At 40.7% G+C, this 12,092-nt stretch overlaps 1 protein-coding gene across 1 annotated transcript in view; it reads right to left on the minus strand.

Annotated features, from left to right (window-relative positions):
- si:dkey-121b10.7 (heparan sulfate glucosamine 3-O-sulfotransferase 6) overlaps positions 1 to 11,092 on the minus strand; it is a 28,552-nt gene extending 17,460 nt beyond the window's left edge. Inside the window, exon 1 of the mRNA XM_049562583.1 lies at positions 10,265 to 11,092. Within this exon, the coding sequence (XP_049418540.1) occupies positions 10,265 to 10,791 (527 nt within the window). The 5' untranslated portion in view covers positions 10,792 to 11,092. The remainder of the gene's footprint in view (positions 1 to 10,264) is intronic.
- Between the last annotated feature and the right edge of the window lie 1,000 nt (positions 11,093 to 12,092).

Raw genomic sequence — 12,092 nt, forward strand, 5'->3', positions numbered from 1 at the left:
GGGTGCATTTGCCTTTAGTGATAGCATAGCTGAAGATATACAGGAGATGTGGGTAAGAGATGGGGGGATAACATGCAGCAAAGGGCCTAGGATCAGAATTGAACCTGGGCTGCTGCAAAGAACTATGACCTATGTGGGCACCTACTCTACCAGGTGAGCTACCCAGTTCAAAATATGAATTGTATTTGAGTACTGTGCTTTGAATGTAGAGGCTCATACACGCCTTCAAAAACATGTAGACAGGTGCATAGGGAAGAAATTGTCCATGTGTGAAGAAAAGAGAAATCCCACACACTGTCCTATCGCTTGCAAACTTTATCAAGCAAACAAAATTTGCATATCGCGCTTTGAAACTCAAGCATCAACCAAAGTTAGCAGCATTGTCCTAGAAACAGGCGCAGCATGCAATGTAGGTTTGTTTTGCTATTCCCTTGTTGACAGAGTGGGCGTGCAGCAGGAAAACCCAGTGATGCTACTGGTCTTGTTTCCACAGTGACACAGACACTCAAGCAGTTATTCCACAGTCAGGCTGTCTTTAAAATGAATTCACAATTGATATGGTTTTCATATGTTTACTGTTGGCTGTATTATTATTTTAATGTTACCGGTATGCTGCTAATTTTATTTGTGGGTTTTAATATAAAACTTGGTGATATTTATTTAGTGTGTTTGTGTCAGTACTTTTTTTGGCCACGCTGTTTCATCTCCAGTTGAAAACAAATTATTTTACTGCATTTTTGAATCATAAATTGAGATCCCAACAACAGATTTTCTTAGAATTCTGATACAATTTCAGTGTAATTAAACGATTTTGGACAAAAACCCACAGTCCTTGCTCTGCACATGTTTAGTGGAGGCTAACATGAAGCTTCAGCAGTCACACAAATCGAGTTAGACAAATCGAGTCAGCATCTTTCAAAGTTAAAAAATTCCTTCTTTGTGTTATGATCCCTCTACTCAGCTAGGAATCCCTGTTCAAACACAAAGAGGTCATTCTCACATCGAGTGAACTACATTAAGAAGGGATGACTTAATGGCCAGTATGAACAGGAGGAATACTTACAGTGACCAAAAACTCTTTCAGTGTACATATGAGCATGTGTTACTCTTCTGCTGTTTAATAGGAACATCATGTTTTATTATCTAACCATCAGCAGTGCAAGTATTAATTTAATTTTTAATTTAATTTAAAAAGTGACTGGTAACTATGGAATATGAGTCAAATGGAGTCAAAAGTGACATAATTTGGCACTAGAACCTCAAAACTGTGCAGCACTTCAGTAAATATATTTGTCACTTTCCACCACCGCACGTACCTTACACAATCACAATTTTTTTCCATTTTTTATTCCTCTTTCAGTTCCTGTTTTCCTGTAAATACTTATGTCAAATTTCTTTGTCATCTGTACTCATCTCTAGTATGCATGCAAACTAAAAACACAAAGTTGGTGACACAAAGCAAAGACAGATGAAAAAAAAGAGGTTGAGAGGAAGTAAAAGCATGACATAGAAAAGGACAGTGGAAGTAAAAAGATGATTAATTTGTTGTGGTCAATCAAACATGGCGGCTAAATGGTCATCCTGATCTCCATCTGTTTAACAAGGAAAGGCAGACTTTGACGAGTTTGTGGCTAAAGTAAAAGTACGAGTCTTTTACTGTAAATGCACATTCTCAGTCTGATCGTCAACCCAGACAATTGAAATTAAAAATCACTCTCAGATTTTGATGAACGACACAAACCGCCTCTTTCTGTGCGCCCTAACTGTGATTGAAGTGTGGTGAGGTCCATAGTTTCCCCGCTGATCCTCTCATCGTGCATCTGATTCCATTATTTCTGATTGGATGAGACACGGCATGCTGGGAGTCGAAAGGTCGACCAATGACAAGCTGTCAAAATATTGATGACTGAGTTGGATCAGACCCTTTTTTTTTTCACTGAGTAAAAATCCATACCTGTCCCGCACCAATTTATCAAGTCATGTTTGATTATATACATATACTTTTTACAGCTTGATTTACACATTAATTCTGACAAAAATCCCTTTACATGTAAATAGCAGCACATGTCATGTCATGTTTATTAGCTCTGACAGACTTGCCGGATAGGGTTGCTCATGTTCATGCATCTAACCAACTAGTTTTTCCTTCCTACGCTGATGCGGCTCGAAATACTCGCAAAGCATTCAACCCTGTCTTCTGCACAAAGCCTCCTTTCTTCCAGCGAGATCTATACATTTTCTATTTTTCCAAATTCTTCCCTGAAAGCCTCTCTTTCCCCCCAAAACCCCTTTGTCAGTCTGAGAAACACTCCCTACAACATGCGGCTTCCAAGAATGCGAGCGGAGAGGAATTCAACCAGAGAATCCCCTGTGATTGGTAGAAAAGTCTGGCAGGAAATAAAACCTGGACATTCCTGTCTAGGTAGCTGAATTATACAACATGCTTCCTGAGAGAGAGAGGAGACTATGAGACAAAGAAATGAGTCGATAAGGGAGAGATTTAGAGACAGAGAGAGAAGAACATCGACTCTGAGGACAGCTACTCTAACAGGAGCAGTGGCTTTACATTACACAGTTTGAGTGACCTGAACAAGCCAATAAATCCGCCCCGGCAACACTCCGACTGTGTGGTATAAATGTCAGCAGACGAAGGGAGTAACAGCTCCTTGTCAACAAGATTGAATATTCAGAAGTTAATTCATTTCTGCTGCAACAGCGTGATAAAGGCAGAGAGAGACAGATCAATAGAAAGAACCTATTTTAGGCGATCAATATCGGGAAATGACATTTATATCTGTTGGATATTTATAGTGTCAAGAGCAGCCTGAGAGGCGCTGAGACGAACGGGGGGAGTGGACAGACTTTCAGGTAGAGCTGAGGCAGTGTGAATGAATCTCACACACATGCTCACACTCACTCACTTTGCACACCATGGCTGTCTAAACCCTCATTCCCCACCACGAAACCACAGAATCGTTTCCAGTAGATGGCAAAGCCAAGGCTTTTCCACATATAAGCATTTTTTTCTAAAACAATTTGCCAAATGCTTCCTTTAAGGATGTCCATGTGTTTTACTTGGTTACCAGCTGAAGACAGAGGCCAAGGCTCTCTCTCAGAGCTCAAAGACGCAGACAGCGCTTTGAAATGAAGAGCTCTGTCAGAGAATAAATGTTTAAGTGATACTTTCCAGCCGGTTTCAGATGATATTGTTGGCCTCAGATTCAACAGTTCTGTTTCAAATTGATATATGTGAAACACAGGGTACTTAACATGTAATTACACTAAATGAATAATATTTTTATAACTATATATGATATCTGGCAGTATGGAACAGGCTGGAGGGCAGAAAGAGAGATAGGAAAGGACAGGAGCAAGGCACAAGGAAGTCCAATGTGTCTACTGATTATCATTAGCTACAACATATGCAGACATGCAATAACTAACACATTATTACACTGAATTAATAACATTTTCAGCACTATGGTGATGTGTGTGACAAAAGAAACGCAGCGCCCTGCTACTGTTCTGACAATTATAATACCAAAGCTCCAATAGTCCGAAAAATGTTCCATTGGACCGAAAGCCCATTTTTCTAACAGCCTGGTATCCCGAAAACAAACGCCAATTGCTCTGTGGGCCATTTCTCCAGAAATTGGCTACACCCTCTCATACAGAAGTACATGGCTAATTATTTTGTAGAATGACATCATCTGACCTTCCGTTCCTACCATGGTCAAGGCATGACCAGCCCTGCTCTGATTGTGACTGGGTTACCCTGATATTCTTAACTTAGGCCAGTCTCCAATCCAGGTCATGCCGTGCTATATTGGGAAGGTTCGATTCTGCATAATAATTAGCCATGTGCTCTGGAGAAATAGCCCTTTAGAGCAATGGCATTTCTTTTTGGGATACCAGGCTGTTGGACAAATGGACTTCTCAGCAGAGGGTACATTTTTCAGACTAACAGGGCTTTGGGATTTCTCTGGAAAAGCAAGGACCCTTATCCATTACTTCTAGCAAACTATTTCAACCATTTATCCACCAATTTTGGCCATTTCAACTGTTTATCCATGACTTCTATCTAACCATTTCAACCATTAATCCATGACGTCTAGCTAACCATTTCAACTGTTTATCCATGACTTCTATCTAACCATTTCAACCATTAATCCGTGACGTCTAGCTAACCATTTCAACCGTTTATCCATGACTTCTATCCAACCATTTCAACCACTTATCCATGACTTCTATCTAACCATTTCAACCACTTATCCATGACTTCTATCTAACCATTTCAACCACTTATCCATGACTTTGACTTCTATCAAACCATTTCAACCATTTATCCGTGACTTTTAGCTAACCATTTCAACCACTTATCCATGACTTCTATCAAACCATTTCAACCATTAATCCGTGACATCTAGCTAACCATTTCAACCACTTATCCATGACTTCTATCAAACCATTTCAACCATTAATCTGTGACGTCTAGCTAACCATTTCAACCACTTATCCGTGACTTTTAGCTAACCATTTCAACCACTTATCCATGACTTCTATCAAACCATTTCAACCATTAATCCGTGACATCTAGCTAACCATTTCAACCATTTATCCATGACTTCTATCAAACTATTTCAACCATTAATCTGTGACGTCTAGCTAACCATTTCAATCACTTATCCGTGACTTCTATCTCAACATTTCAACCATTAATCCACGACTTCTTAATCTGTGAAACATTTCTTGCTACATCAATAACAACGACCCGATCTCTGTATCTGTGTGTAAGTGTGTGTGTGTGAGTGTGTGTGAGGGTGTGAGTGTGAGTGTGATATCATGCCTTTATGCACATGACAATGTCTAAAATAATGTTTATTTAGGGTAGTCCTCTTGTCAAGCCCCTTGAGGGTTTTTTGGACCTCCTTGCATGTTCCCCATTGTTCTTTTTTTTTTCCCTAAAAAAGAAGTTCTTATATCACCGACTGTAAATTGTTTTAATGGTAATTGTATTACTGATTGTCATTTTTTTATGGTAATTGTAATGTTGACTTTTTTTTAAATACGTGCTAAACAAACAAACAAACAAACAAACAAACAAACAAACAAACATCTAGTGAACTATTTCAACCATTTATCCATTAAGTTGAGTTAACTCTTTCAACCATTTATCCATGGCTTTTAGCCAACAATTTCAACTATATGGCTAACAAATTTAACCATTTATCCATTACTTGTAGTTAACTATTTAATTTATTCATTGCTTTTAGCCAGCTGCTGAGACCTACCTGCTTGCTCAACCTGGTCTCATTGCGAAGTCATGCGCTTAGGCAGCGACTTCCGTGTCAGACACCAACGAAAAAAGCTGCCCTTTCATGTCAGAATGAGACGTGGCAGGGCACTGTCAGTGTCTAATGGCATGTGACGATGTCAGGGGGAAACATGCCCGGACAACATCGTAAGTTAAGGGGGCAAAAACTCTGAGTAGGATGGGTGGGAGATAGGGGTGGTGGATAGTTCCAAGAATCACCGACTTTAACCCCAGAGGTCGCTGTTTATTTCCTGTATTAATGTAAAGCCAAACCCGGTTGTTGTTTTTTTTCATAATCCTAACCACATGTATGTGTTGACTAAACGTAACCACCTGTTTGTTGTTGAAGGAAAAAAAGTAAAATTGTGGTGTACATTTATTTTGAAAGAGACCACATGCAAACTGTGCATTTCCTGTGAATATGTAAGTGTATTTTGAAAAGACACAATGCATGTTACAGGCTGCAGTTGACACGGTGTTCCAGAACGTTTACAGCAGACACATCCAGGCTACTTTGCACATCATATGTCGACTTAGAAAGTCCACAACCAAGTGGCGATATGTGACAAGGTCGGAGTGAGAATGTGTTGGCTTGCTTGCTAACTACTTTTTGTGCACTCCAAAAACTATGTTGTGTGTAACAGCCCTGTAGAATGATATATTCAGTGGAAGCTGTTCTGACCTGACGCCATCATTCGTCTGTGCCTTTCAAAACACTTACTGTGGGGAAAGAATGACTACTTCGTTAAGGTCATTGGACTTTCATCATCATGGTCACAGTAATAACCACATAGTTAGGGTTAGGGAACGGTCCCGGTCATGATTAAAAGCAACCAGAGTTGACCGTCAGCAGGAAACGAACGAGAAAATGAACAGAGGTCTCCCATGGTGACGTCCGACATTTTGTGGAGCCATCCATCCAACCTGACTGCATCCCTCTGCGGACTTTATCCTGTCAGACTCAGACTGGGGTCGTATTACCCACCTCTGCTAAAAAGCTTTATCACTTGAATGTAATGTTGTTTTCAGGCACTTGTTGAATTGCACTTTCTTAGGAGGGCAGTTTCTGTGTTACAGAGTCAAGACGTGGATATATTTCCTAAAATCAAATCACAATTTCTGTTTTTTTAAATAAGTTGAGATACTCGACAATCTTTCAACAGACCACCTGACAACTGCAGAAGTACATGCTTCAGACATTTACATCTGTCTCCTATAAATGTAAAAAAGGTGGAGTGACTGTTACTGCTTGTCTGAAAGCCAGTGAACTACACAGCCCCTGGGTCCAATAAGCTTCGCCTATAGCTCTAAAGGTTGAGGCGCAGGAATACTGAAGCGCTCATCATGCACCAATGCTGCGAGAAGAGAGGGGGTGGCTGGGTGGTGGTGTTGACTAATGCTTCATAAGGCCTTGTTTAACTGCGACTGGGGGCCTAATCCTTCTCAGCCACTCTGCATGTCCCTGAGCTGTCCACGTTAATGCCTGACCTGTCATTACACCGGTCCAATTCACAAAGTGTTGACACGAGCTGTCGGCGGATTAGGATGGAGCAAAAACACACGTTTCATTATGCCTTCAAAAGACAAAAGGAGAGGAAGAGAAAAAAGAGAGGTGGATACGTCATGTCTGTGTTGAGAAGCTACAAGGTAAGGTCAGTTTCCCCACAACAGAAAGCAGTAAAATGAAACGCGTAAAGGTCGCTCATCTTTTCACCTTTAACCCTTTCTAGTGCTGCTTTGTCACCTTTCAGGTAGCTACAGATCCTACAGAGTGTTGCTTCAGCTGAAAATGCATGTTATCATACACTTATGAGATCAAATTTAAAAAATGAAAAGCTATTTTTTTTAATCACCAAAGATCAGCTGCAGCTGGTCTCCAGTCAAAAACATTGTGCAAAGATAGGCCATTTTTTCCGATGGAGAAAATTTCAACTAAACTCAACTTTGACCCACGCTGACCTCAATGACACACATTAAATGAGATTTACTGAAGAGAGGACAGTGAAAGACTTTAAGCATCTCTAAATTCAGAGTTCTTTAGATCTACTGTGTGATCATATCAGGACTTGATTAAAAAATCTGAAGCCTGGTGGAAAATATTAGAGAGGACAGAGATAATGGTTAAAAAAAGAATTTTGTGATTATTTAATAGTCCAGTGAAGTCCACAGTATCCTAAAGTTGCTGCTTTGTAGGGTTATTTCCTGCTGATTATTTCAGGAGAGACATGATTGGACAAGACAACACATTTTCAGTCTCACCGAGCCCTTATATTCCCCTTAAATATCCCCTTATCTGCTAAGCTTAAGACTGTAATGATGAAAAAAAAACCCATAAAACACAGTTGTAAAGAAAAAAGAGTAAGACTTCTCCTCTAGCACTTTTTTATAACTCCAAAAAATGTTGAAAATTTGAATTGTTGCGCATTTTTTTATACACATTTCCCTAAATTCCAGCAAGTTAGAGCTGAAACAATTAGTCAATTAACTGATTATCTGATCCGCAGAAGATTAATCTGCAACTATTTTGATAATAGACTCTTAAATGTGAGGATTTGTTGCTTTTTTTGGTTTTATATGACAGTAAACTGAGTGTATTTGGATTTTAGATTGATGATCAGATAAGACAAGGAATCTGAAAAAGTCATCTTGGACTCTGGGAAAAAATAATGTGCATTTTTCACTGTTTTCTGACATTTTACAGACAAAAATATTAATCGAGAAGGTAATCAGCAGATTAAATGTTAATTAATAACTGTTGGTTAAAAAATAATTGCTGGTTTCAGCCCTATCCTCTATCATTAACAGAGTGGGAAGACGTTACGTACAGAATGTACAACCACTAAGCTTCTTGTTCATCCTGTATTTTTGCATCTAGGCGAAGTGATTGCAAACAGCTGTTTTACAGATGTTACAACTACTTGAATAAAAGTTACATGTCTGCGTTGAAACCGTTCCAGAGGATTCAGTTTTAGTAATTCCTAAACTCAAAGTTAAACTGCCTCGACACAGTGCTGCCCACATCACTCATATCTGTCTTATCACACGTGCATCGGACATTTTGCATGCAGCAGGAAAACCCCAGCCTCCTCATGTTCCTGAAAACTGTACAGAGTAATAAGAACCACACTTGGTGCACACGCACACACACACTTTGATCTCTGATGTCACTGAGTGCTGTTCCACCTGAGCCTCGCAGTGAACCGATCATTACCCGGCCGTATTGATCTCTCCCTGTGTCTCTCTGTCTTCTTCTCCCACCACATTTTTCTGCCACACCTCGACGTTCTCCTCTCTGCTCTACTCGCCTCTTTATCAAACCGTCATTTACTCCCCAGATCTTTTTTCCTCATTCTTCCTCTGTAATGGCTTTCCCCTGTCCCTCCCTCTCTCTTTTTCTCCCATCTCTGTGCAATCACATATCAGGCATGTCCACCCCAAATAAAGAGCTTCCTCCTCTTCATTCTTTAAATTGCAAAAATATATTTTTCACCCATTTTATTTTTAAAGTTCAACATGCAAACTAAGATTACACTGTCTCTCTGCATGCTGCTATGCTGAAAACAATCATATGTGTCTGGTTTCCATTGGAAAAATTAAAATAGAGGCGATGTGTGACAAGAAAAATATTGCCGTCAGCCTTCAGAAACCCATTTTAGCTGCTCCTCAAGCAAACACCTGACTGAGGGGTCATCCACACTACCACCATCCACAACAACCCATCCTCCCTCTGTGATCAGGCTGGTGGCGAGGCCCTCAGGGGACCAACATCGGACACTTAGGGAAGCAGCGTGTCAGCTCAATAAACAGCAATTTATTGGCAGGGGACTGAATACGCTGCCATCCTTGGAAGCTATCAGCACAGGTTCTTATTGGTGCTGAGGGATATTAATGAAGACAGAGGAGGAGACGGATGGATCACACCATGCGTCAGATGATGTGTTTGCCTGCACGGAAATATGCTTTAAGTGGAATAAAAAATGAATTTAAAATACCTGTGTTTTTGTTACATGCTCACTAATGTCTCTTGTCATTTATTGTAAAAGGAAACTATAAAATACATGATAACTGTCTGATGACAGCACATGAACACACCTTTTTTTCTCACTGTGGTCCCAGTGTGGTCAAAAAAAAATCAGAAAAAGAATACCTGATACACATAAAACAATAAAAAGTGTTTAAAACTCACTTCTCGATTTGAAATCCTCATCATTTACTTACTTGTATTTCTAAAGACACTTTTCAGTTTGAAGACCAGACAGATTCCACAGACACAAAATGAGATTTAACTTTTATGTCTGCCTAATCAGACATCACCCACACCATCAGACTGGTCAGACAAGATCTGTTAATACACTTCATGTGAAACTATTGAAGATAAAAGAGGTACCATGCATATTTTGCATTGCAGAGTGAATTGGTAGTTAATCTAGAGCAATCTAGAGAAGAACAGGGGACTTTTTTGCCCACTTGTAGTTGGGGCCTCAGTCTACTTGCCGTGCATGACCTGATTTTATTACAGCACGTTAACACTGCTAAACCTAATGCAATACATAACCCATCACAGGAATATAAAGTCAATTTCTAAATAAATTTATATCATATATTTTATTGTTGTTGCCCTCAAGGAACCAGCTTAATGTAGGAAATGTTCCTGTAGCTTTCATATGTAGTGTATGCAGATCCTGAAGACAAAAAGAAAGTCTCTAACTTTACTTTATTATACATATATTAAAATTTTCTATTAGAAGGTGAAAGCAAACAGCTACAACTTCTCAGACGTCTGTGACTCCTGCCCTGAACTTTGACCCCTACAGTTCATTGCTATTCCGGTCAATTTCCCGTTTGGCCACAGCAACATATTTATCCTGCTTTTAGATAAATATTTAATGACTTGTATCATCAACTCAGAAGACAAAATAAAAGAAAGCAAACAGAAGAAACACTGCCTACCTGTACCAGTCCAGTCCCTTGTCATAGAAGCGGTCAAAGAAGTGCGGCTCAGAGCCGACTGCTCTCACGTCCGGATGGATGCGCAGAAACTCTAGCAGAGCCCGTGTGCCACCTTTCTTCACCCCGATGATGATGGCCTGAGGAAACTTTTTGCTGCCGAAAGTGTTGGCTATAGAGATATTATGAGACGGAGCATCGCTGTCCGACAAGTCCGACAGCTGATCCCGGACAACCTGAGACGCGTTATACGCGCCGAGCTGCTGCTGCTGCAGGGACGCGTCGTGTCCATCATTTAAAATGATTTTGTTCTGAAAATTACTCTGTTGGTCATAGACTGGCCTGGGCAAGGAGTCACAGTATCCGTTGAGGCAGTAGAAGAGGTACGTGAAGAGGATGATCATGGTAAAGAAGACGGACAGCTTGGACTGCACCCTCAGGTGTCCAAAGTTGAACGCAGCTCTCCATTTACTACATCCCATGAGTCGCAGCCCTGAGCGTGAAGACACAAAGGAGGAAACATACCACATCAAAGGACTTCATGCTTTAAAAGTTGCTCAAACTGAGAACGCTTTGGGAAGAATCACCGCGCTCCTGCCACAGCAGCAAGTGGCGTAAAACTTGCCCCACGCGCGTCAAACAGCTCCTCATGTTCCTCAGCTGATCTGACTCTCCCTCTTTCGTCAAAGCATCAAAACAACTTGTAGATTTGTTCAAAAAAACAAAACAAAAAAAAAACAAACTTGAGCGAAGTCCCAGTAAGGCTCAGCGGAGAGGTGGCTGCGAATTAACGTCCCGCAGCGCTCCGTGCCTTCTGTGCGCTCCCGTGGCTCCTTGGCAGCGGCTCTGTAGGAAACCCTCAACACCCCCTTTCCCGTCTCACTGCCAAATCCACGCCCTGTTTATCAAACGCACGCCCCTTCCATCCTCTGCCCGCGCGACACTAAAATAACACCGAGAAATAATTAATCTCTCCAGGTTGTCAAACAGGGAGAAACTCTCAAATCAAATTATTATTATTATAGAGAAATATAGTCATTAGTGTAATTGTATCTAATGTATTGGAAGAAGAGGGAAATATCTGGGACATGATGAAGAGGGGATATTAGTTTCTGATTGCGGACTGAGGGTGCAATTTCCCCTCATTTCCCCTTTAAATCACCACATCCACCGTGAGACGTCTTGCATTACTGGTCTGTCTCTTGCCCAGTCTGTCCTCTGTGGATGGGGCTAGTGGCCACCTGCTGTCTGCTGGCCCTCCTGACCACACACCCCCATGGAGCCAGCTATGACACACACATTTAACCTTTACACTCCTGCCCAATAGGGACAGACAGGTGTCAACAGCTTTCTCTAATTCTGTGTGTGTGTGTGTGTATGTGTATGTGAGACCATAGTTAGCCCCCCCCCCCCCCCTTTCTCCTTTATTTTTTGCTGCTGTTAAATCATGGAGACCAAAACATTCAAACACTTCAAGTAAAACAAATCTAAATTTAGCCGTCACATGAGATATTTGCTGATATAAAAGATTTTGGAACCAAATCTTTAGTATGTCCTTGAAATCTACCCATGTGTTCCTGAATCTTGCCAAGAAAGCCTAAGGACACAGATTATATTTTCAGCAATGACGCAGACAGATAAAATGTCTGGATCTCTTCCTCTTTGTGATATTGTAGCCTATGTTACTGGAAGTGTACAGCTCCACTAAAAAACCTATAGCCCGGTTTCATTTCTGCAATCTGAAGATGCACATTGATGACTCTCACAGTTTTGAGCTGGTTCTTCCCTTCAATATATGTCTGTTCCTTTTTTTTAATTTTATTTTTGAACC

This window comes from Epinephelus fuscoguttatus, linkage group LG20, assembly GCF_011397635.1.
Source record: "Epinephelus fuscoguttatus linkage group LG20, E.fuscoguttatus.final_Chr_v1".
Classification (NCBI taxonomy): domain Eukaryota; kingdom Metazoa; phylum Chordata; class Actinopteri; order Perciformes; family Serranidae; genus Epinephelus; species Epinephelus fuscoguttatus.